This window comes from Amblyraja radiata, chromosome 7 (genome assembly GCF_010909765.2).
Source record: "Amblyraja radiata isolate CabotCenter1 chromosome 7, sAmbRad1.1.pri, whole genome shotgun sequence".
Taxonomy (NCBI): domain Eukaryota; kingdom Metazoa; phylum Chordata; class Chondrichthyes; order Rajiformes; family Rajidae; genus Amblyraja; species Amblyraja radiata.
In genome coordinates, this window is record NC_045962.1 from 38,915,532 (window position 1) to 38,939,397 (window position 23,866).

The window sequence follows — 23,866 nt, forward strand, 5'->3', positions numbered from 1 at the left end:
GGCTTTGTTTTTTTGCACTATAATTCCCTTGTGGGACATCTGACAATAAAACACTTGACTTGACTAGTTTCAATCTTCCTGAAGGAGGATGGAGTTGGTGTTTGTGACGGGTGTGGAATATAATGGATCCAGTTTTCCAACTTTTAGTTGGAGCAAATTTCTGCTCGTCCAGTTACGGATGTTGGAAAATAGTTTGACAATTTAGAAACAGTGGGAAAGGTGGTGGTGAGTTAGGGCTGAGAGTCTTCACACACATAGAGAAACTGATGTATTTTCCATGAAAGTTGTTGATGCTCTGCATAGAATCGCTCTGTGATCTGGACAACATGTAGCAGGCATCATGAGGCACTCGAAAAATACCACAAATGTCGTGGATGCCAATTCTCCAAATTCACCGGAAGAATAAATGAACCAACATCAGTGCCATCCCTCAGGACATTTGCTTCACGACTGAGGCCCTGGTTACCCTGAGCTGGCGTTGTTAGGCTTGCCCCATCATTCACTTGCCTGACACCAGTCTCCTGAAACAGACTTTCTGTTGTGAGTTTTATGATGGGCTAAGTTTATTAGGGGGCCAAAGGAACAGATTCAGGCATGTGTTCAAATATCCAACAACCCCACTGACACTCCAAAGACGTACAGGTATGTAGGTTAATTGGCTTGGTGTATGTGTAAATTGTCTCTAGTGTGTGTAGGATAGTGTTAAAAAGTGCAGGGATCACTGGTCAGTGCGGACTCGGTTGGCCGACGGACCTGTTTCCGCGCTGTATCTCTAAAGTAAACTAAAAACTAAACTAAGTAAATATCACCAGCCATCTGTCCTGGACGGATTGAGGAGATTTGGTATGTCGACAAATACTCTATCAAACTTCTACAGTTGTACAGTAGGGAACATACTGACTAGTTGCATCACAGCTTGCTTCGACAACTCAAATGCCCAGGAATGAAAGAGACTGCAGAGAATGCTGGAGTCTGCAGGCACTGACCTCCCCATCATCGTAAGGACCTACAGTGCCCTCCATAATGTTGGGACAAAGGCCCATCATTTATTTATTTCCCTCTGTACTCCACAATTTGTGATTTGTAACAGAAAAAATCACATGTGGTTAAAGTGCACATTGTCAGATTTTATTATAGGCCATTTTCTATACATTTGGTTTCACCATGTCGAAATTACAGCAGGGCTTATACATAGTCCCCCTATTTCAGGGCACCATGATGTTTGGGACACAGAAATGTCATGTAAATGAAAGTAGTCATGTTTAGTATTTTGTTGCGTATCCTTTGCAAGCAATGACTGCTTGAAGTCTGCGATTCATGGTCATCGCCAGTTGCTGGGTGGCTTCTCTGGTGATGCTCTGCCAGGTCTGTATTGCAGCCATCTTTAGCTTATGGTTATTTTGAGGGCTAGTACCCTTCAGTTTTCTCTTCAGCATACAAAAGGAATGCTCAATTGGGTTCAGATTGGGTGATTGACTTGGCCACTCAAGAATTGACCATTTTTTAGCTTTGAAAAACTCTTTTGTGGCTTTAGCAGTATGTTTGGGATCATTGTCTTGCTGTAGAATGAACTGCCGGCCAATGAGATTTGAGGCATTTATTTGAACTTGAGCAGATAGGATGTGTCTATAATTCATTATGCTACTACCATCAGCAGTTGTATCATTAATGAAGATAAGTGAGCCGGTACCATACATGCCCAGGCCATAACACCTCCACCCCCATGTTTCACAGATGAGGTGGTATGCTTTGGATCTTGGGCATTTCCTTCTCTCCTCCATACTTTACCTTTGCCATCACTCTGATATAAGTTAATCTTCATCTTATCTGTCCACAAGACCTTTTTCCAGAACTGTGGTTGTCTTTTAAGTACTTCTTGGCAAACTAACCTGGCCATCCTATTTTTGAGGCTAACCAGTAGTTTGCAGCTTGCAGTGTAGCCTCTGTATTTCTGTTCATGAAGTCTTCTGCGGATAGTGGTCATTGGTCAATCCACCTGACTCCTGAAGAGTGTTACTGATCTGTTGGACAGGTGTTTATGGATTTTCTTTATTATAGAGAGAATTCTTCTGTCATCAGCTGTGGAGGTATTTCTCGGTCTGCCAGTCCCTTTGCGATTAGTAAGCTCACCAGTGCTCTCTTTCTTCTTAATGATGTTCCAAACAGGATTTTGGTAAGCCTAAGGTTTGGCTGATGCCTCTAACAGTTTTATTCTGGTTTCTCAGTCTCATAATGGCTTCTTTGACTTTCATTGACACAACTTTGGTCCTCATGTTGATAAACAGCAATAAAAGTTTCCAAAGGTGGTGGAAAGACTGGAGGAAAGACTAGGTGCTGAGAGCTCTCTTATACCTGCATTAAGGAGGCAATTAAACACACCTGAGCAATTACAAACGCCTGTGATGCCATGTGTCCCAAACATTATGGTGCCCTGAAATGGGGGTAACTGTATAAACACAGCTGTAATTTCTACATGGTGAAGCCAAAATGTATAAAAATGGCCTTTAATAAAATCTGACAATGTGCACTTTAACCACATGCGATTTTTTATTTTCTCTATTGCAAATCTCAAATAGTGGCAAATAAATAAATGATGGGTCTTTGTCCCAAACATTATGGAGGGCACTGTATTGGAGGCACTGCGTGAAAAAGGCAGCCAATCATCAAAGACCCACACCACCTTTGCTACGTTCTCATTTTGCTACTACAGACGTGAAGAAGGTACCAGAGTCTGAAAACTAATCACCCTGTTGAAGACCAGCTTCTTTTCAGCAACCATCAGGCTCTTGGATACTACATAACAATAATCTCAGCAAATATGATCTTGTATGAATTGTGTGTTTGGTTGAACCATGGACTTTGGTTATTGCACTATTATGGTTACCATAATATTAATTTGTTGCATTTTTATATTATATATCTATATATTACTAAAAAGTCTGATCTTGACCACTTCCTGTTGTATATTGATTTTAGAAAAAACGCTGCCATTTACGGCTGTGATTTTGGCCATCTTACTCAGAGTCCCCCTCCGCTGCGCAGGACAAGAGGATTTTTCTCATTGATGAAAAATAAGAGTTATTAGTGTTTTAAAAATGTTGAGATTCTCTCTCCTGAAGGCCAGGCCCCTTCTGGAGGGACTATAAAACCCAGAAGTGTTGAGTGCCTCAGTCAGTCTCTGCAAGATGGGGGAGCGAGAGGGTCATGTCTCTCAGTCTGAGCTGTGAATAACACTGAACACTTGTCTACTAAACTGTGAGTGGTTTACTGACCTGTCAGTGCCCTTAATGTGGTTTGAAAATATAGTTTGGAAACGCTAAAGCTGTGTTGCCTTTGGTTTGGAAATGCTAAAGCTGCATTGCCTTTGGTTTGGAAATGCTAAAGCTGCATTGCCTTTGATTTGGAAATGCTAAAGCTGTGTTGCCTTTGGTTTGGAAATGCTAAAGCTGCCTTGCCTTTGGTTTTGAAATACTAAAGCTGCCTTGCCTTTGGTTTGGAAATGCTAAAGCTGCCTTGCCTTTGGTTTGGAAATGCTAAAGCTGCCTTGCATAATTAAAGTTGCCTTGCCGAATTAAAGTTGCCTTGCCTAATTAAAGTTGCCTTGCCTAATTAAAGCTGCCTTGCCTAATTAAAGCTGCCTTGACTAATTAAAGCTGCCGTGCCTAATTAAAGCTGCCGTGCCTAATTAAAGCTGCCGTGCCTAATTAAAGCTGCCGTGCCTAATTAAAGCTGCCTTGCCTAATTAAAGCTGCCTTGCCTAATTAAAGCTGTCTTGCCTAATTAAAGCTGCCTTGCCTTATTAAAGCTGCCTTGCCTAATTAAAGCTGCCTTGCCTAATTAATGCTGCTATGCCTCATTAAAGCTGCCTTGCCTAATTAAAGTTAACCTGGCCTAATTAAAGTTGCCTTGCCTAATTAAAGTTGCCTTGCCTAATTAAAGTTGCCTTGCCTAATTAAACTTGCCTTGCCTTCTATATAATTAAAAGTCTAATCTTGACCACTTCTTGTTTGCGCTTTATATTGATTTTAGAAAAAACGGTACCATGTACGGCTGTGATTTTTGGCCATCTTACTCAGTCCCCCTCCGCTCATCAGGTGCCGAGGATTTTCCCATCGATGAAAAATATAAAAGCTCAGTCTCTGCAAGATGGAGGAGGGAGAGGTCACAATTCGCTGTCTTTAGTGGCCTTGCACCCTGCTTGAAATGGTATGAAACAGCACTTGAATTTGGTGGCCTTGCACCCTGCTTAAAGTGGTAAGAAACTGCACTTGAATTTGCTGGCCTTGCACCCTGCTTGAATTGGAATTTCAAGGAATAGCCGCGAGTCAACTGCTAGCCCACCAGCTGTGAGTGAGTGAGCTGCCAGCACGACAGGCTTGAGTGACTGAGCCGCCAGCCCAAGAATCCATTTGGCTCACAATGTCCATACTAGCCCTCTGGAAACCAGTCCCTTCAGCTCACAACACCCATACTAGTGCTTCAGAAAGCCCTCCTCCCCCACCCCCCACTGACAACCAATATTGGAATTGGTGGAGAGGTGGAATATTGCGTTGGGGGACCAGCCCTCCTGTGTGATGCTGGGACCCAACGGGTCCCACTTCGTCTAGTATTACCTATATGTTATTGTGTTTACTGGCCTAATAAGTTGCAGCAAGTAATAATTTCATTGTTCTGCTGTTGGTACATATTCTTCTTCTTGCGTATGGCGTGCACAGCCTAAAGTTGTAGGACAACTTGTTCTATTTGATCTTATTTGACTGTGCACACCGGGTTGATTGCATTTGTCGAAACAGGGCGGACCACGTGAAAGTTGCAATCTCCCACCCCGTTGGTACATATGACAATTAAACACTCTTGACTCTTCGTCATTTGCAAATTAGTCTTACTTGGATTGTGTTGTAGAGTCATAAAGTAATGCAGTATGGAAACAGGCCCTTCAGCCCAACTTGCCCACACCGGCTAACATGTCTTAACTACAATAGTCCCACCTTGGTCCATATCCCTCCAAACATGTCCTTCCATGTACCTGTCTAACTGTTTCTTAAATGTTGGGATAGTCCCAGCCTCAATTACCTCCTCTGGCAGCTTGTTCCATACACCCACCACCCTTTGCTTTTGAGATTCCTTCATCTGTACCCTTTTGCCTTCTCCACTAAATGTTTTCAGCCACGGTTGCTACTTTCATCTTTCCCTCAGCTGATTCATCTGTGCATCAACCTCTCCTCACCTGAATCCGCTTAACACTTGCTTACACTTGTCTCACTCCTTCCCCTCGCTTCTCTCTACAGCTATCTCCCCTGTACATCATCAGTCTGAAAAAGGGTCACAAAGTGTGGAAGCAACTCAGCAGGACAGGCAGCACCTCTGGAGAACATGGATAGGTGGTGTTTCGGGTCCGGACCCTTCTTCAGACTCGATAGGTCACCTATCCATGCTCCAACCCGAAATGTCACCGATCCCTGTTCTCCAGAGATGCCGCCTGGCTCGCTGAGTCACTCCAGTACTTTGTGTCCCATCTTCTAAACTAGCATCTGCAGTTCCCTGTTTCTACAGTCTGAAGAAAGGTCCTGACCTGAAGCATTGTCTGCCCGATTCCCTCCACTTATACTCCCTGAACCACTGAGTTCCTCCAGCACTTTATTTTTAATCTTATGGACCAACTTTTAACTACAGTTAATGAGTAGAGCAAGAGTCTCATCTCTTACTACTGCAAATATTCTAAGTGAATTTAGTTTGCGATGAAGTTCTCAAAGATGTTGGCATAAACTACTTCAACCACATGATATCAATATTAAATGGATGGATTATATTTATCACAGATGGGCCCTTAAACAATAATAAATTATAGGTGGTAAAGACAGACCCATTGAGATTAAAAGTAGTCTATATATTGGCAAGAAGCAATTGCATGGAACTTTATAACACAGAAGCAGTCATTTGGTCATTTTAAGCCTGCTCGTATCTTCATCTCACCCAATCAAGATATCCTTCATTTCCACATACTCCATTTACCCAGGTCTGAATATAACATCTTCCACTTAAAAGCATTCAAATTAATGCAGAAAAAAAACAAATTTGCAGAATGCATTAGTATTGACATGGGAATTTTTATTAAAAAAGAATTTGTTTTATAAGTTTTTTTATTTTGTTTTGTGAACCTCAGTGTTTTATTCAGTAGTCCAGTTACTTTTATTCCAGAGCTCGTTGTTACTCGTTGTGAGCTGAGATAATCATTTCTGTGACTGACTGCATTTTTTCTCGTGAGTTAACTGGGAGTGCAAATTCTACTCTTTTTAGGCTACGAGCCAGAAAGTTGGGGATTGGTATGTCAGGCTGGAGATGAGCATGTAATTCAGACAGTAAAGGGATTGCTGTGTTGTAAAAGGTGCTTTTGTCCATTTCCTGAATTGGATGTACTTTATGAAAAAGAACAATGAACCTCTTCTCAGCTCCCCACTAAAGTTTATCACCAGCAGCATCACTGAAAGCAGAGTAGGTGGTGATTATTTTAATCTCTTTCTCAAAAGTTAAGATTTAGAAATTGATTTTCAAACTGAAAATGGAAAGTTTGAATTTTTAAGCACCAGCTGTTTTTCTATGCTATAACGTTTTCATAGAAACATAGAAAATATGTTTTTTTATTTTATTTTTTAGTTTGTTTTAAAGTATGTAATGTTCCTTCGTGTGTTTTGTGTGGGGGGTGGTGTGGGGGGGTAAGGGGGAAACCGTTTCGGTCGCCTCCTCCATGGAGAGGCGACTTTTTCCAGGTCGCCTCCCCCGTGGCCTAACATCAAGGATCGGCGCGGCCTTTCCCGGAGACGCGCCCGGGGCTTCAGCGGTGGGCGCGGCGTGGACTCTCGGCATGGAGCGGGCGAGCCCTCGCTGGGGCTCGCCGGAGGGGAGCGCTCCGTTTCGCTGGCCCGGGGCAGCCGGCAGCCTGAAGTCGCAGCCTGAAGCTGCGGTCTGCACAGCTCCAGCTGGTGCGGCGTCTACAGCCCGGGATCCCTCGTGGGGGACCCGGAGGAAGAAGAAGCCATCACTGCCGGCACGCGGCCAACTTCTACCGCGGGGCCGGCATGGACTTACCATCACCCCTGGAGGGGAGCTTCGACCGCCGGCCCTGCAGTCTACGGTGCTTCTGGCTGCAGCGGAGCCTTTAAATCTTGATTGCCGGCCTGCGGCCTACAACAACTTAAAGCCGCGGTCTCCGGTGAGGAAGAGCCGATCCTGGACTGACTCTGGACTCTGGTCCGGTCCACGGGGGGGAAGTGGAGGAGGACTGGCCAAATTTTTGTGCCTTCCACCACAGTGATGAATGCTGTGGTGGATGTTTGTGTTACATTTTGTGTGTTCTTTATTATTGTATCGCTGCTGACAACCCAAGGGGCGGGGCGCTACTCTGTGAGCGACTCGTGGCGCGCTGCTCCCGTATGTTTGTATGTGGAGCCACGTCAAAGAGGATTTTCTGTTGCGACAGACAATAAAGTTTTCTGAATCTGAATCTGAATATGATCATGGCTGATAATCCAACCCAGTATCCTGTACCTGCCTTCTCTCCATACCTCCTGATCCATTTAGCCACAAGGGCCACATCTAACTCCCTCTTAGCCAATGAACTGGCCTCAACTCCCTTCTGTGGCAGAGAATTCCAGAGATTCACAACCATAAATTTTTTAAACATCATCCCCCTATTCTGCAGTTATGTCCTATTGTTCATGACTCTCCCAGTTTTCTAACGGGCATGGTGACGGGATTAGAGTTTAAGATTAGGGAAATTCTGTCCTGTTGTATAAGATGTTGGCAGTGCCACACCTGGAATACTGTGCACAGTTTTATTCCCCTTACCTAAAAGAGAACATAGTAACATTCGAGGCAGTCTAAAGGAGATTCACCAGGCTGATTTCGGTGATGAGAGGGTTGTCCTATCAAGACACGCCAGACAGTTTTGGTCTGCGTTTACTGGAGTTTTGCAAAATGAGGTTAAATCTTAGTTAAATATACAAAATCCCAAGAGTGTTTGACAGGGATATTGGGATGTTTTCACTGGGAGATTCATGAACAATAGGACATAACTACAGAATAGGGGGATGATGCTTAAACATTTTATGGTTGTGAACTCAGCTCTATGGAGGGTTAGCAGCTTCTTCCTCTCTCTCCAGTCGTTACCACCCTATTCTTGGTTGGACTCCAATCAAGTTGTAGAAACATCTCAAGGATAATCAATGGAAACAGGATGAACCTAAGCTCAATTTTGAGTGTCATAGCAAAGGGTCTGAATACTTATGTAAATGTGATATTTCAGTTATTTCTTTTTAATTATTTTGCAAACATTTCTAAACGCCTGTTTTTGCTTCTACATTCTGGGGTATTAAAACTGTCAATACCTCCTCAAAATAATTAGTATATGATATCTGACGTCGCAACTCCAATGCCTTCATTCCTTAGCTTCCATGATCATCTCCCCAATTAAAATGGTGATCTTTAATGCGACCTACTCTCTTCTGAGTCACCCTTAATATACCAGTATGTAATATAACACCAGGATACATTACTGGTGGAGACATGTTTGTCATTTATATAACACTGTTGCAGTACTGGTAGGAACATGATTATCGTTTATATGACACTGATACCGTCTTGGTGTGGACATGCTTGCAATTCATATAATTGTGTTATAGTATTGATGGGGACGAGTTTGTTAAGTGTACAATACTAGGGTACAGTGCTGGTGGGGACAGGTTTGTCATTTTTATAACACTTGGATGCTGTATGGTAGGTATTTATATAACCTTGGGGTGCAGAACTGGTGGGGAAAGATCTGTTATTTATATAACACGGGTGCAGTAATTGTGGGGGTAGGTTTGTCTTTTATATAATACTGTCTTTATCGTACTGGTAGGGACAGATGTGTTGGTGTATAACTGGGGTACAAGGGCAAGGAGCAGGTATGTCCCCACATTGGTATCAAGATATGCTTGGGGGTTAATCAAAGTTTTCATCTTTACCAAACATCTTTGTTTCTATTACTTTTGAGATCTGTGACTTTCTGTGGTCAGTCATTTTGGAATTGGATGATGACGTGAATAGCTTTGAATTTAAATAACTTATAAATTAATAGTTTTTATGAGTACTATCAGCTGTTTCAAGCAATTTAAATATAATCTGGTATGTCGAGAAAAACAGTCTTCTAGCAGGTCTGTCAACATTCAAAAAAATGTTTAGGTGGGGCTCATATCCTTAAACAAAAACAGTTTGTTCAAAAGGAAAACTATTTATCCATTCACTTAGACACTAAGATGTAGTCAGCTAAAGCAAGTTCGTACTCAGTAAGTGTCATTGAATTCTTCAATAAATAGTAAAGATAGAGGTGATGTGGTGCATGTGGTAGCTTGAGATCAGGAAGGAGGATTGAAATGGTTGCAATCTAGAGAGAATGGCAATTGCAGAGTGCAGGTGTTCCCCAATATAGTCGCTTAGTCTACCTTTGGTCTTGCTGATTCGGGGAGGCCACATTGAGAGAAACAAAGGTAATAGATGAGGTTTAGGAGGTAAATGTGATCCTTTGCCTGAATTGAAGGCTGTTTAGTCCACTGGATGGTGGTGAGGGGGAGGTAGGCACAAGTTATTTTTCCCATTCCAAGCTCTGACCTGCCTGTGGTAGGCCTTCTTTAGTGCAAAGGTGAGGTCAAATGCAAACTAGAAGAACAACATCCTGTATCGTGCCTAGATAGTCTAGAACCCACTGGTATGAACAGTGAATTTTCCAATCTCAGTTAACCTGCACTCCTTGTACTCTTTTCTCTTTCCTCTGACCCATGTTCTCCCTTCCGCTACCTAGTTTAATCTGCTCATCATCCCTCCTGACACTAGTTCCGTTTAGCTAGCAGGTCTTCTTTACATATCATTATCCGGCATCTGCTGCCTCTTGTGTCTCCAGTCATCAGCTTCCAGCCTCTGTCTCTACCTGCCCCCTCTCCCTTTTCTCTTCTTATTTGTCTCAACCTATCACTACCAATCACTGTCTCCCAAATGAAGCCCTCCCCATTCCCCATTCGGCTCCATCTGCCCAATATCTCCCTCCTCACCTGGTTTCCACTTGATGCCTGCTCGTCTGCTTCACCCCACCTTGCCTTTCACCATTTTATACTGGTCATACTCAACACTTTCAGTCCTGATGCATGGTCTTGATTTTAAACGTTGACTATCTTTGGAGGAGACCCAGGCCAGAAAGGTCAGTATAGTAATGGGAAGACACAAAGGAACATTTATCCCCTTTTCTTCCAGCTTCCCCCCCAATCGGCCTGCAGAGGGTCCTGACCTGAAGTGTCACCTATCCATGTTCTCTAGAGATGCTGCCTTTTCTTTAGCATTGACTAGTGTTAGACACGTTTCCACAGGCTCCTCCTGTAGCTCTCTGGTACCTCACCAACTGATGCTTTTCATGTCAACTATCTGGTTGACCCCTTCCCAAATAATTAACATTGAAACCAAATTAACATCCTTCCCACCACTCTGGTTGAGCAACTTATTTAGCACAAATTAGACAAAAAGTGCCGGTATCTGCCTTAATAAACATATACCGTATGTCGCTTAGTCAGAAGACAAACTAATGATCTTTTAGAGATGCTGGTACGTTGTACTGGCGTGCAACATCACAAAAAAGGCCCTGTCTTGAGACGGTAGCAAAGTATCTCATCCGTTTCCTCAGGTTTGCACTGTATGACTTTCTGTACTGGATCCTCCTACTTCAGTTTCTGCTTGTAAGTAGGGAGAAGAAGCATAGGCTGTTGATCAGATTTTCCTACGTGCAGTCAGGGGATGGAGTGGGTAGGTGTCTTTGATAGCTGGGTAGCAATGGCCAAAGGTGTTTGGGCCTCTGGTGGGACATGGGACGTTAATATTTTGGGTTTCACATTCTTAAGGTTGGCCTGATTAAAGTCCTTAGCTATTATGAATAAGTCCACTGGCTACATAATTTCAAGGGTATTGGTAGTAGTGTGCATTTCAACGAGTGCATGAGCATCAGCATGGGATACTGTCAGGATAGCCAAATGGGGCAGCACCTCACCGTTAGATATTCCAGGTCTGGGGAGTAGGGGCTTGCCAGGACCGCCACTTCTTAGTACCACGAGGAGTTGATTAAGAAGCAGATTCTTTTGCCCCAAACTTTGCGTGTGGATGCTACACGGTTTATCAGGTGAAGTGAGAAGCCTTCGCATTGTATGGTACAGGCAGGTGAAGCAGGGGTGAGCCATGCCACAGCAGTCTCTCAGCTCCCTAAGGTAGGTGGGTCTAGCTTTAAGTTCATTCAGCTTGTTTTCAATAGAATATGATATATGAAAGGGTCCGGATAAATAAACCTTATTAACTGTTCTAAAATTGAAAATCCTGAAACTTACAGCTGGTATTGATTCTATGTTTAGGTTCCTCACAACAGAAACACCAAGTAATGGATCGTCATCCAGCGTAAGTTTCCATTATTGCAACAGGAGGTAACACCGGATGACATTTCAGTATGGCACATGTATGCAAATTTGTTACCTGGCCTTCACAGTGCTGCATTCCAATTTGAGATTAGGTTGCAAGGGCAGATTTAGTTACCGTCTTTTATAAGTATCTGCATCTAAAGTTCACAGACACAGAGGTACATGAAAATGGTTGAATAGGATTGGCTTTCATTTATTGCCTCCTCTCAGCTACCCAGTGGAGATAGGGGAGACTTCCATAAAATTGAATGGGGCCTGAATCTTGCCAATATTCATTCATGAATAAAATGATTGTACTATCTATGAGCTTTGCTTACGGCTTTGAGTCAGCTCCATAAGCTAAATATCAATCTTGATAAATTCACCTTAATGCCTCACTTCCCTTGCATTTCAGTCAGTAGGCTGATGGACAAATGCATTCTCTACTGAACCATAGAGCGGTACTGTATGGAAACAGGAATTTCTTTAGTCAGCGGGTGGTGAATCTGTGGAATTCATTGCCACAGAAGGCTGTGGAGGCCGTCAATAGATATTTTAAAGGCAGGGACAGATAGATTCTTGAGTACGGGTGTCAGGTGTTATGGGGAGAAGGCAAGAGAATGCGGTTGGAGGGAAAGATAGATCAGCCATGATTGAATGGCAGAGTAGATTTGATGGGCCGAACAGCCTAATTTTGCTCGTACCGCTTATGAACATGAACCAATCAGCAACGATTGCAATTGGATGCATGAATTGCACGTTTTTTGTTTTTACTAGCCTGTCAAAACAAGTGCAGTGTGTTTTTGATGTATTGAATCGTCACTGGGAGGAGATTGATTAGCTTCTGACTTCTCTTACCATCCACAACAACTGATATCCCCTTGTGAAAGATAAGGATTTATTGCACCTCTGTTAAATGAATTTTCACATAAGGAAGGGTTCTTTAGAAACATAATCTCTTTGTTAGCCAGGACATTCACCAATCTCCACACCACACTTGATAGTATCTGTCTGTGAGGGAATCAATACCTAGGATTTACTGAAACAACAATGACTGGTTGTTATTGTCACAGATATTCTGGTGAGATGTTTAACCGGTATGTTCATGAGGCTGACAAGTCGGTGGTGAGCCAGATGCAGAAGAAGTACTGGAAGACAAAGCAGGCACTCATCAAAGCAACGGGAAAGAAAGAAGATGCGTATGTGGTGGCTTCTGATGCAGATTTGGATGCAAAGCTAGAGGTAGGTGTCCAAATCCGATCATCCACATTCTTGGATTGATTAAAATGTGATGGCATGATGGTCAATGCCAACAAAGCTTTGACGTAACACTGACCTGATTGTGTTGTGTGAGCAATGACTGTAGACACTATATTAAGAGGTGAAAAAAATGCTGCCCTGTACTGAATGAAGAAAATGCTGGGGTGGGGAGCGGAGGTGAGGGAGGGAGAGAGGGATGGTGGTGGTTGGCGGTGGTGTCTGCAAACAATATCAATAGGAGAATGGAGGTTAGGGGCTGGGCATTTCAGTCTTGCAATAATAAAGTTATTTCCCCCCGCAAGATTTTCAAAAGTATAAAGGTATTTTTAATAACTACGTTTATTTTTATTATTACAAGCTGACAATACTAAAAGCTGTATGTTACAATGTTTAATAGATTAATATTACATAAGTGTCAAAAAAGCAGTTACAGTCACCTGTAGTCCTGCAGCAGCCAGCAAATCCATTCTGCTGGTCTCTCAAGTCATTAGTTGTGCGTTTGTAAACTGGTGGCAATCTGTGTTGGGCAAAGCCATCTTACACTAATATTGTAGTACTGCTCTAACACTTGTTTCCATAATGCTAATATGATCGATTAATTAGGAAATGCTATTTGTAATACACAAGTCTAATTGGTTGTAACAAGATTTTGATTGGGAATTAAAGAGGACATCTTAAAGGTTATTTGGAAATTGACAAGCAGGAAAAAGCCCACGTGCTACACTGTTTTTAAGTGACAATGGCGTCTGATTACTTTGGGGGAAATTATGTCATGCTAGTCAGTTTCCAAATTACTTTTTAAGTTGTTTTCTCAATCTCATTATAACCAATTAGACCAGTGTAATACAAATAGGATTCCTTAATTCATCGATCTTCATGTTTTATCCAATTAGTGTTATGGCAGCATGTGTTAAAGCAAAGCTACTTGTGCAATATTGTAGCAAACTGGCTTTGCCTTACACATGTCGCTACCAGTTTACATTAGCTTGACTTATGACAGGCCATGTGTTTGAATAACCAGTAGAGTGAATTTGCCTGAAGCTGAAGGCTGCTTGCCACTGTTCTTGACGCTAGCTAGAATTTTGGCACAACGAACCCATTCTACTTAACACGTTGATATTTATTTTGCAAATCCTATTGTGAGACACTATCTGTGCCAGTAGCAGTGTCGTTTTTAAAATCATCAATAACATTTAAAACCTTATCTGCAATAAAATGTTTTAAAATAACATCATATTAGGTGAATTGGGCTAAATTTGTTAATACCAGCTTAATTATTAAGAATTTTATAATTTTAAATTTGAAAAAGCTCTCCAGACTATTTATTGCTGTGGGATGACTCACCTCTGTAGGAATCATCATTATTTAAGAATAAGGAGTAAGGAGTAAGCCATTTAGAACGGAGATGAGGCAGAGAATTCCACAGACTCACTTTTTCTCACAGAGCGTGGCGAGTCTGTGGAATTCTCTGCCTCAGAGGGCGGTGGAGGCAGGTTCTCTGGATGCTTTCAAGAGAGAGCTAGATAGGGCTCATAAAAATAGCGGAGTCAGGGGATATGGGGAGAAGGCAGGAACGGGGTACTGATTGGGGATGATCAGCCATGATCACATTGAATGGCGGTGCTGGCTCGAAGGGCCAAAAGGCCTACTCCTGCACCTATTGTCTATTGTATGGGAACAGTTTGTGGCTGCACTTCCAACTTGCGAACAGTTACTTTTGCTTCCCAGCATAGCCTGCCTAATCCTGACTAGATTTCTGCTGCAGTAGATCTCATTAACACTACAGATTAATGTAAATTTATTATCCAAATATTTCAACCCCAGTACTTCCATCTTTCTGTGTTTGTTTTTAATTTATTCCAAATTATAAACATAGAAACATAGAAACATAGAAATTAGGTGCAGGAGTAGGCCATTCGGCCCTTCGAGCCTGCACCGCCATTCAATATGATCATGGCTGATCATCCAACTCAGTATCCCGTACCTGCCTTCTCTCCATACCCTCTGATCCCTTTAGCCACAAGGGCCACATCTAACTCCCTCTTAAATATAGCCAATGAACTGGCCTCGACTACCCTCTGTGGCAGGGAGTTCCAGAGATACACCACTCTCTGTGTGAAAAAAGTTCTTCTCATCTCGGTTTTAAAGGATTTCCCCCTTATCCTTAAGCTGTGACCCCTTGTCCTGGACTTCCCCAACATCGGGAGCAATCTTCCTGCATCTAGCCTGTCCAACCCCTTAAATAAGCTCCAGGGCTAAAATCACTCCAATCTTTGATTGTGCTGTCAGAAATAAGAACAGTAGAGTTTTTATTTTTGGGTTTCTGGTTTGTTTTCTGTTAAACTTGTGTTAACATACCTCTATTGTACATATTGCTATTACTTTTCTGAGTTTTCCTGTGTCTCCTCATTCAGAATCCACGAAAGGTGATGGAACATCAAAATAGCTTGCACTGCTATTTTAATAAAATCCCAGGCAATCTCTGTAACTTTATTCCGTATTCCCAAATCCTTTACGTTTGATCATCAGACATTTATACATCTCTATATTAAGAATATTTCAAAGCTTCTAATTCTTCTGCACTTTGAGAAAAAGAGTTCCAAATACTCATGATAACTCAGAAAAAAATGTGAACTCTTGTTGTTGCTCTAAAAATAACATTTTAAGCAGTAACCCCATATTTACATTCTCCCACAAGAAGAATCATTCTCTTCACATTCAAGTATGAACCCCATTTGGAGTTATTAGTGTAATGACGGCTTGCTGTGTTGTCAGGACTCATTGATTTATTGTTTTAGACCATTTGCACTGAAGATTTCATGGTTCTGGAATATGACGGATTGATTGCTGAATGAAGCCAACTTCTGTGGGTTGAAGTACTGAAGTACTCAACATTATCCCACAGAGAATAGCCCTTGCCCTAATTAGCAGCAAACAAATAATTATATGACTTCTGTAGCTTGTTAAGTTCCCAGATTTAGCAAATTCACATACTGGAAGATTTATGAATGTCAGGGACTTTACAACCACGTTTTACCATTAGAAGTATTTCTTGAAGGAGCTGAAGCATGTCTTTCTGGTGGCATGGAGCCATATTTGTACTTTAATGTGCAATTGTTAGATTTCTGAATTGTTTTAAAGAGAAGGTCCAGATGACTTTGTTGTTTGTGAAGTTAAATGTTCAATCAGAGGGTGGACTCGTACACTGCAGTGGATTCTAAACAATTTCTACAAAATCTCTCCTTGTGATCTGTGAAGGAGATTGCCAATTAATGATCAACTGTGTTGCAGGCTTGTACTGACTACATCAGTTTAGGTTTACAAGTCAGTTATAATTGGTTAACATAGAATTTTAGTGGATAGGTTGGATTCAAAAAGGTTGCCAGCTATTGCTGACCTGGCTTCCCTTATGTATTGATTTCTCAATTCCAATATAATTATTTCAGATTTATCGTACAATACAGACATCCTGCATGGAACTTCTGAAAGTGATTGAGAAATATCAGCAGAGACTTAACTGTAAGTATGCGCACCTTTCCCTCCCATAGGGTTCACAACTGGTTGCAAGAATTGGTCAGATGTATACTTATTGGCAAACAGATAATTGCAAGGTAGTCAAAAAAGAAGACAAATTTGCACTACATTGTGCCAAATGAGTTGGGAAGTCCAGAATCATGCGGAACCATGGTGACCACATGTTTGGGTTTCAATTTTTTTGTTCCACTGTATTGGTTGGTCTCAATTAGGACAGGCCCATCTGGTACTCTTGAGAACATAAACAAGCCATATGACCTCTTGAAGGTAGACAGAAATGCTGGAGAAACTCAGCGGGTGAGGCAGCATCTATGGAGCGAAGGAAATGGGCAACATTTCAGGCCGAAACCCTTCTTCAGACCTCTTGAACTTGCTTTGACATAATATAAAAGCTTGGGTGATCTGTCCTTTGCTTTCAACACCACTGCCTGTTTAAGCCTAGACTCCTTGAATCACCTTTAGTCCAAGTATCTACTTAAGGAAAAAGAAACAAAATTAATGTTTCATATTGAAGAATCTTTATTGGAACTATATAACACAGATCTATGTAATTCAGCCTTGAATGTACAGCATTCATGGTCCATCGGGGATGAAAATTCCAAAGTGTCATAACCCTGCGAGGGAAGAAATTAATCCTTATCTCAGTCTGGCCAACTTGTCCTGGGCATTCCTCACTCTGTCCAGTCTATTTAGAGCATAGTGTTTCAATTAGATCATTGCCAATATTCCAAAATCCAAGGAATTTGACTTAATTTTGCTCAGTCTTTTCTCTCAGGATAATCCCCTCATTACATGCCAACTGTTCCATTTTTGGCTGCTTTTATTTTGGCCACTCACTTATCCATACCTGTAATAAATCACTATTATTCATGTGTCAGAGCATTGAATACAAGAGCAGGAAGGTTATGTTCCAACCATAAAACATTGGTTAGATTTCATCTGGAGGACTGTGTGCAGTTCTGGTCACCACACTATAGGGAAAGTGCGATAGTGCTGGAGAGAGTGTAGAGGAGATTCACCAGGATATTGCCTGCTATTAAACATTTCAGTTATGTGAAGAGGCTAGGTCTGTTCTCCCTACTGCAAAATAAATAAAAAGAGGACTGACTGAGGTATAAAAAATTCTGAGAGCTATAGATAGTATAGGTTATAGGAAGCTTTTCCCCATGTCAATGGTAGATGAAACTAGAGAGCACAGATTTGTGATAAGGGGTAAGTGATTTAAAGAGAGCCAAGGGGGACCTATTTTACCCGGGACATTGTGAGTACCTAGAATACCTGCTGGAAAGAGTGGTGTAGTCAAAAAGGCTTTTGGCACTTTGGCCTACATCAGTCAGTATTGAGTATAGAAGTTGGGAGGTCATGTTTTACAGTTCGTGAGACCACATTCTGAATATTGTGTTCAGTTCTGGGCACCATGTTATATGAAAGATATTGTCAAGCTTGAAAGGTTTCAGAAAAGATTTACGAGGATGTTGCCAGGACTAGAGGGTGTGAGCTATAGGTAGAGGTTGAGTAAGCTGGGTCTCCATTCCATGGAGCGCAGGAGGATGAGGGGAGATCTTATAGAGGTGTACAAAATCATGAGAGGAATAGATTGGGTTGATGCACAGAGTCTCTTGCCCAGAGTAGGGGAATCGAGGACCCGAGGGCATAGGTTCAAGGTGAAGGGGAAAAGATTTAATAGGAATCCGAGGGGTAACTTTTTCACACAAAGGGTGGTGGGTGTATGGAACAAACTGTCAGAGGAGGTAGTTGAGGCTGGGACTATCCCATTGTTTAAGAAACAGTTAGGCAGGTACATGGATAGGACAGGTTTGGAGGATATGGACCAAGCGCAGGCAAGTTGGACTAGGGTAACTGGGACATTGTTGGCCGGTGTGGACAAGTTGGGCCGAAGGGCCTGTTTCCACACTGTATCACTCAATGACTCTATTAGCATGGTAATTAAAACAAAGAACGCTGGGCTTGATTTTGCTTTTGAAGTGTTGAGACTATTTATGCCTGTAGGTGATGCTGTTTGCATGTGTTATGCCAATGTATGTTGTGCTGGTCTGTGAGAGTCTTTTCCTCTGTAAGAACAAAAGGCATGGCAGCATGGATTAATTACAAAAATCCAAATGAAATACAACCATATCTAAACTGAGTTCAGTCAAGCAGACTCCATGAAACTAGGATAATAAACTAGTAGACACAAAAGCTACCTGTCCCACTGAGTTACTCCAGCTTTTTGTGTCGATCTTCAGCCGGAATAACTTAGCGGGTCAGCTGTTGTGATGGCAATGTTCAGTGCCATTTTCTGGGTCTGTGAGTCAAACTCAGTCTTCTGCTTGCAGCTGAAGGATGTTAATTGAATTGAGGTTCTGTAGTCTGAACGTGTGCTTGGTACATGCAGGAGTTCTCGTTAATTAAGACCGGGTTAGTAATTTAACTTGAAGATCCAAAGGTAACCGAGAAGGGGATAATATCCACATAATATTCTCGGTCTGGACCCAAGCCTCATTCTTTGCACACAGCAAATGGAGCTTTAATTGAAAATCAAAAATAAACCTGCAGATCCTGGGAATCTTAAATATAAGCTGATGATACTGGAAACGCTCAGCAGGTCAGGCAGCATCTGTAGAAAAAGGAACAGAGTTAACATTTCAGCTTGAAGACTTCATCAGAAATGGGAAAGAGAAAAACACAGTTTCAAGTTGCAGACGAGGTAGAGGGATCGTGAGACCAAGTGAATGTCTGTGAGAGGTGTAAGACTCCCCTCGTGATATTGGTTTTGGTTTGGTTTGTTTATTCTCAATCTCAACAGAGATTCAGTTGTGGATGGAGCCATCTAATAGATAGAAACTGTTACTGAATCTCCTGACTGTGCCATGAGTGATAGAGGACAGTTTACTATAGACTATACTTGAAATGGATTTGAGTTTCCCCAAGTCCTCACTTTTTACCGCACAAGCCTATCCATCCATACATAATTCTTTGTGGTTTCCGTTAGCAATGTGATCCCACCACTAGCCACATCTTCTCCTCCCTATCCCAATGGGTCAGTGGTTTATCGTCACATGTACCTAGCTATAGTGAAATACAGTTCAGTACAATCTTACTGTACATAAGCACAATCATACTGAAGTACAAGAAGGTAAAAATAGTAGATTACACAGAGGCAATGACACAAGAATCTCCACGTTTCCAGCAACGTCTTGTATCCTTTAAGTTTCAAAGATCTAAAAAAATGTCGCACAGCTTAACTGTTCAGCTTTAATCCTGTATTTTTCACAACATTTCTACTCATCCATATTGTTCCCTTCACCAGTGTCTAAACTCACTTTAAAATCATTTGTCCTCACGCTGATTGTTCGTTCTGATGTGCCTATCGTCTCCGTATTTCCTAAAGTTGCTGACATGAAGATTATGGACAAATGGTTAGGCTACTTAGTTGGAACTGATCACACCATATAAAGCACTATTGTGCCCTGCTATCATCTGTCAAAACTATTTGATTATCCTAAGATGTAAAGCCAAACTCCATGCTTGTTGTGGCTTTGGCATTTCTCATTTATTATCACTCCCTTCAACAGCCTTCAGCAGCAGTTGATTAGAAGGGGACCCTGGCCGGAATGACGTTGGAGCCGCAAAGGCAGAGGTTTCTGGGATAAATTCAGAAGACGCAGGATCTTTACATTCCAAAGAAGAAGAGGCATACTAAGGGGAGAATAAGTCAACAGTGGCTGATATATATTTTCAAATATTTAAAGAGTAATGGAGAGGCTAGAGTGCACATAGAACCGCTGGAAAATAACGCTGGGGTGGCAGTAATGGGGATCAAAAAAGACGGACAATCAGTTTTTTGCATCATTTACAGTGGAAGAGCAGTAACATGCCTAAAATTCAAGAGAGTCAAGGAGCAGAAGTGAGTGAAGTTGCTATTATTAAGTAGAAGGCGCTTGGGAAGCTGAAAGGTTTGAAGGTAGATAAGTCACTTGGACCAGATGGACTACACCCGATGGATCTGAAAGAGGTAGCTGCAGAGTTTGTGGAGACATTAGTAGTGATCTTTGAAGAATCACTAGAGTCAGATATGGTTCCAAAGGTCTGGAAAATCACAAATGTATCTCTACGGTTTAAGAGAGCGAGGCAAAATAAAGGACATTATAGGCTGGTTAGCTTGACTTCAGTAGTTGGTAAGATTTTACAGTCCATTATTAAGGGTGAAGTTTTGGGGTACTTGGAAGTACGTGATAAAATAGGTAGGCAGCATGATTTTGTTAAGGGGAGATCTTGCCTGACAAATCTGTTGGAACTCTTTGAGGAAGTAACAAACAGTAGACAATAGGTGCAGGAGTAGGCCATTCGGCCCTTCGAGCCAGCACCGCCATTCACTGTGATCATGGGTGATCATCCACAATCAGTACCCCGTTCCTGCCTTCACCCCATATCCCTTGACCCTGCTATCTTTAAGAGCTCTATCTAACTCTCTCTTGAAAGCATCCAGAGAATTGGCCTCCACTGCCTTCTGAGGCAGAGAATTCCACAGATTCACGACCCTCTGTGTGAAAAAGTTTTTCCACATCTCCATTCTAAATGGCTTACCCCTTATTCTTAAACTGTGGCCCCACTGTTTCTGGACTCCCCCAACATCAGGAACATGTTTCCTGCATCTAGCATGTCCAAACCCTTAATAATCTTATATGTTTCAATAGGATCCCCTCTCATCCTTCTAAATTCCAGAGTATACAAGCCCAGCCGCTTCATTCTATCAACATATGACAGTCCTGCCATCCCTGGAATTAATCTTGTGAACCTAGGCTGCACTCCCTCAATAGCAAGAATGTTTTTCCGCAAATTTGGAGACCAAAACTGCACACAATACTCCAGGTGTGGTCTCACAACGGCCCTTTACAACTGCAGAAGGATCTCTTTGCTCCTATACTCAACTCCTCTTGTTATGAAGGCCAACATGCCATTCGCTTTCTTCGCTGCCTGCTGCACCTGCATGCTTACTTTCAGTGACTGATGAACAAGGACCCCCAGATCTCGTTGTGCTTCCCCTTTTCCCCAACTTGACACCATTCAGATAATAAACTGCCTTCCTGTTTTAGCCACCAAAATGGATAACCTCACATTTATCCACATTAAACTGCATCTGCCATGCATCTGCCCACTCACCCAGCCTGTCCAAGTCACCCTGCATCCTCATAGCATCCTCCTCGCTGTTCACACTGCCACCCAGCTCTGTGTCATCTGCAAATTTGCTAATGTTACTTTTAAGATAGGCAAACGTGAGTCAATGGATGGTGTTTAGTTGGATATTCAAAGAGCCTTTGATAAGGTGCCACATTAGAGTCAAAGTATTAGTATGGAGAGACGATTGTCTGACTGGCAGAAGGCAAAGAATGGGAATAAAGGGGGCCTTTTCTCGTTGGTGCCGGTGACTAGTGGTGTTCCGCAGGGGCGATGTTGGATCCGTTACTTTTCACGGTGTGTGTTAATGATTTAGATTTTGATGGCTTTGTGGCCATGTTTACAGGTGATACGAAGATAGGTGGAGGAGAAGGGAGTGTTGAGGAAGCAGGAAGTCTGCAGAAGGACTTGGACAGGTTAGGAGAGTGGGCAAATAAGTGGCAAATGGAATACAGCGTGGCTAAGTGTACGGTAATACACTTTAATAGAAGGTATAAAGGCATAGACTATTTTCTAAATGGGAAAAGGATTCAGAAATTGGAAGTGCAAAGGGACTTGGGAATGCTGATACAGGATTACGAAAAGATTAATTTGCAGGTTGAGTTGGTAGTAAGGAAGAGAAATGCATTGTTAGCATTAATTTCAAGAGACTAGAATATAAAAATAAGGATGTAATGCTGAGACATTATAATGTGCTGGTCAGACCACATTTGGAATAAAGTGAGCAGTTTTGGGCCCCATATCTGAGGAGGTATGTCCTGGTGTTGGAAGGGTCCAAAGGAGGTTTACATGAATGATCCTACGTTGATTGGGTTAATGTATGATGAGCGCTTGATGGCTCTGGGCCTGTAGTCACTGGAATTTAGGATGAGTGAGATCTCATTGAAACTTTCCGAACAATGAAAGGCCTAGATAGAGAGGGTGTGGAGAGGATATCTAGGACCAGAGGCCACAGCCTCAGATTAAAGGACATGCCTTTAGAAAGGAGATGAGGAGGAATTTCTTTAGCTAGACTGTGATGAACCTGTGCATTTCATTTCTACAGATGGTGTTGGAGGCCAAATCATTTGGTATTTTTAAAGCATAGAATGATAGGCTCTTGATTACTAAGGGTGGATAATCTTACAGTAGAAATGGCCAGATCTGATACAAGCAGAAGAAGTATTGTTGCCTGAAATAGTTGAAATTTACTCCCAATGCTGTAATCTGCCATCCTTGAACTTAGCTCTTTGAGAAACCACTTGGAGCCTGCTGCACCCTTCACCCATCTGCCAATATTCTAATTTAGCTTGGTGTTCCTTCATATCTCTGCTTTGTTTTCCAAATGCAAGTGGCTAACAGTGTAAGAATTAATTATTTTCTTCAGCTGATAATGTATTTCACTTGAACTTTTGTGATCGTGATTTAATGTGGGTTTAAATGGTCTACTTTCATTTCTACTTTCCTATGAACACACTTGAACTGTGCTGAGATCTGATTCAGAGATATGCACCTATGTTTGGGACTGCCCCCTTGGGTTGAGGTGCTGCAACCAAATATAAGATTTGTGGACCCACAATATCATTGGGCAACACTGCTAATCTATACCTGGTTGGTTGATTAATTTACGGTCATTTTGTGGCTGTCTCATTTGACATTGCAGGTCTATCCCAGGAAGAGAATGAATTGGGCATGTTCTTGAAGGGACACAGTGAGCAGGATAAAACGCCAGCGGGGAAGATGATGAATGCTACCAGCAAAGCCTTGTGTGGTTCTGCAAAACAAAGGTACTTTCTCAGTTTGGGGCCAAGCTGGCTCCCCTACTCGTCTGCTTTTGTGCCTCATTTGATGCCTACCTTTTTCTTGTATATGTCTGGTAAGGAAAATTTAAAAAAAAATTGAATGTTCATTTCCTCAACTTGCTTAGTTTTCAGACTGGATGTGTGAGTAGGTGGGATGTACGATGTGTGATTCAGTTGAAGCACCTACCTCGCTTGATATTGCTATGGGTTCAGGACTATCTGAAGCAATGCCAAACCATACAGACATTGCTGGGGACTAGATAATTCGGGATTTTGGTTTTGAGTAAACATTTGTTTTCAAAGTCACTCAGGAAAATCATAGCTATTCTAACGGGAGCCTGAAACCTAAGCACTGGAAGCACTAAATCAAATATTGGTGCTGCAAATGTTTGCTAGTTGGATAATAGGGACTTCAATAAAATAAAGATACATTGAACTAAGTGCAGGTAAATCTCTAATATTTAAAAATTCTACAATTAGAGGAATTTTTAGGCTTCCATGCCTGTTCTCGACCTGAAACATTGTCTGTCCATTTCCTTCACAGATGCTGAGTGATTTGCTGAGTTCCACCAGCAGTTTGTATTTTGTTCAAGGCTCCAGCATCTGTGTTTTTTTGTGTTTTCATTTTAAATCATCCTGTTTTCTGTA

The 23,866-nt window shown here is 42.0% G+C and overlaps 1 protein-coding gene across 5 annotated transcripts in view; it reads left to right on the forward strand.

Annotated features, from left to right (window-relative positions):
- Window positions 1-23,866, forward strand: part of LOC116975316 (islet cell autoantigen 1-like protein) — a 66,904-nt gene that overhangs the window by 3,690 nt on the left and 39,348 nt on the right. For 3 of the 5 annotated variants that reach the window (XM_033024269.1, XM_033024271.1, XM_033024270.1), the window contains exons 2-5: window positions 11,424-11,466; window positions 12,539-12,707; window positions 16,172-16,244; window positions 23,080-23,203. In XM_033024269.1, the coding sequence (XP_032880160.1) occupies window positions 11,450-11,466; window positions 12,539-12,707; window positions 16,172-16,244; window positions 23,080-23,203 (383 nt within the window). In that variant the 5' untranslated portion in view covers window positions 11,424-11,449. Of the gene's footprint in view, window positions 1-11,423; window positions 11,467-12,500; window positions 12,708-16,171; window positions 16,245-23,079; window positions 23,204-23,866 lie in introns of those variants that run through there. The other 2 variants (XM_033024272.1, XM_033024267.1) reach the window with 2 other exon arrangements.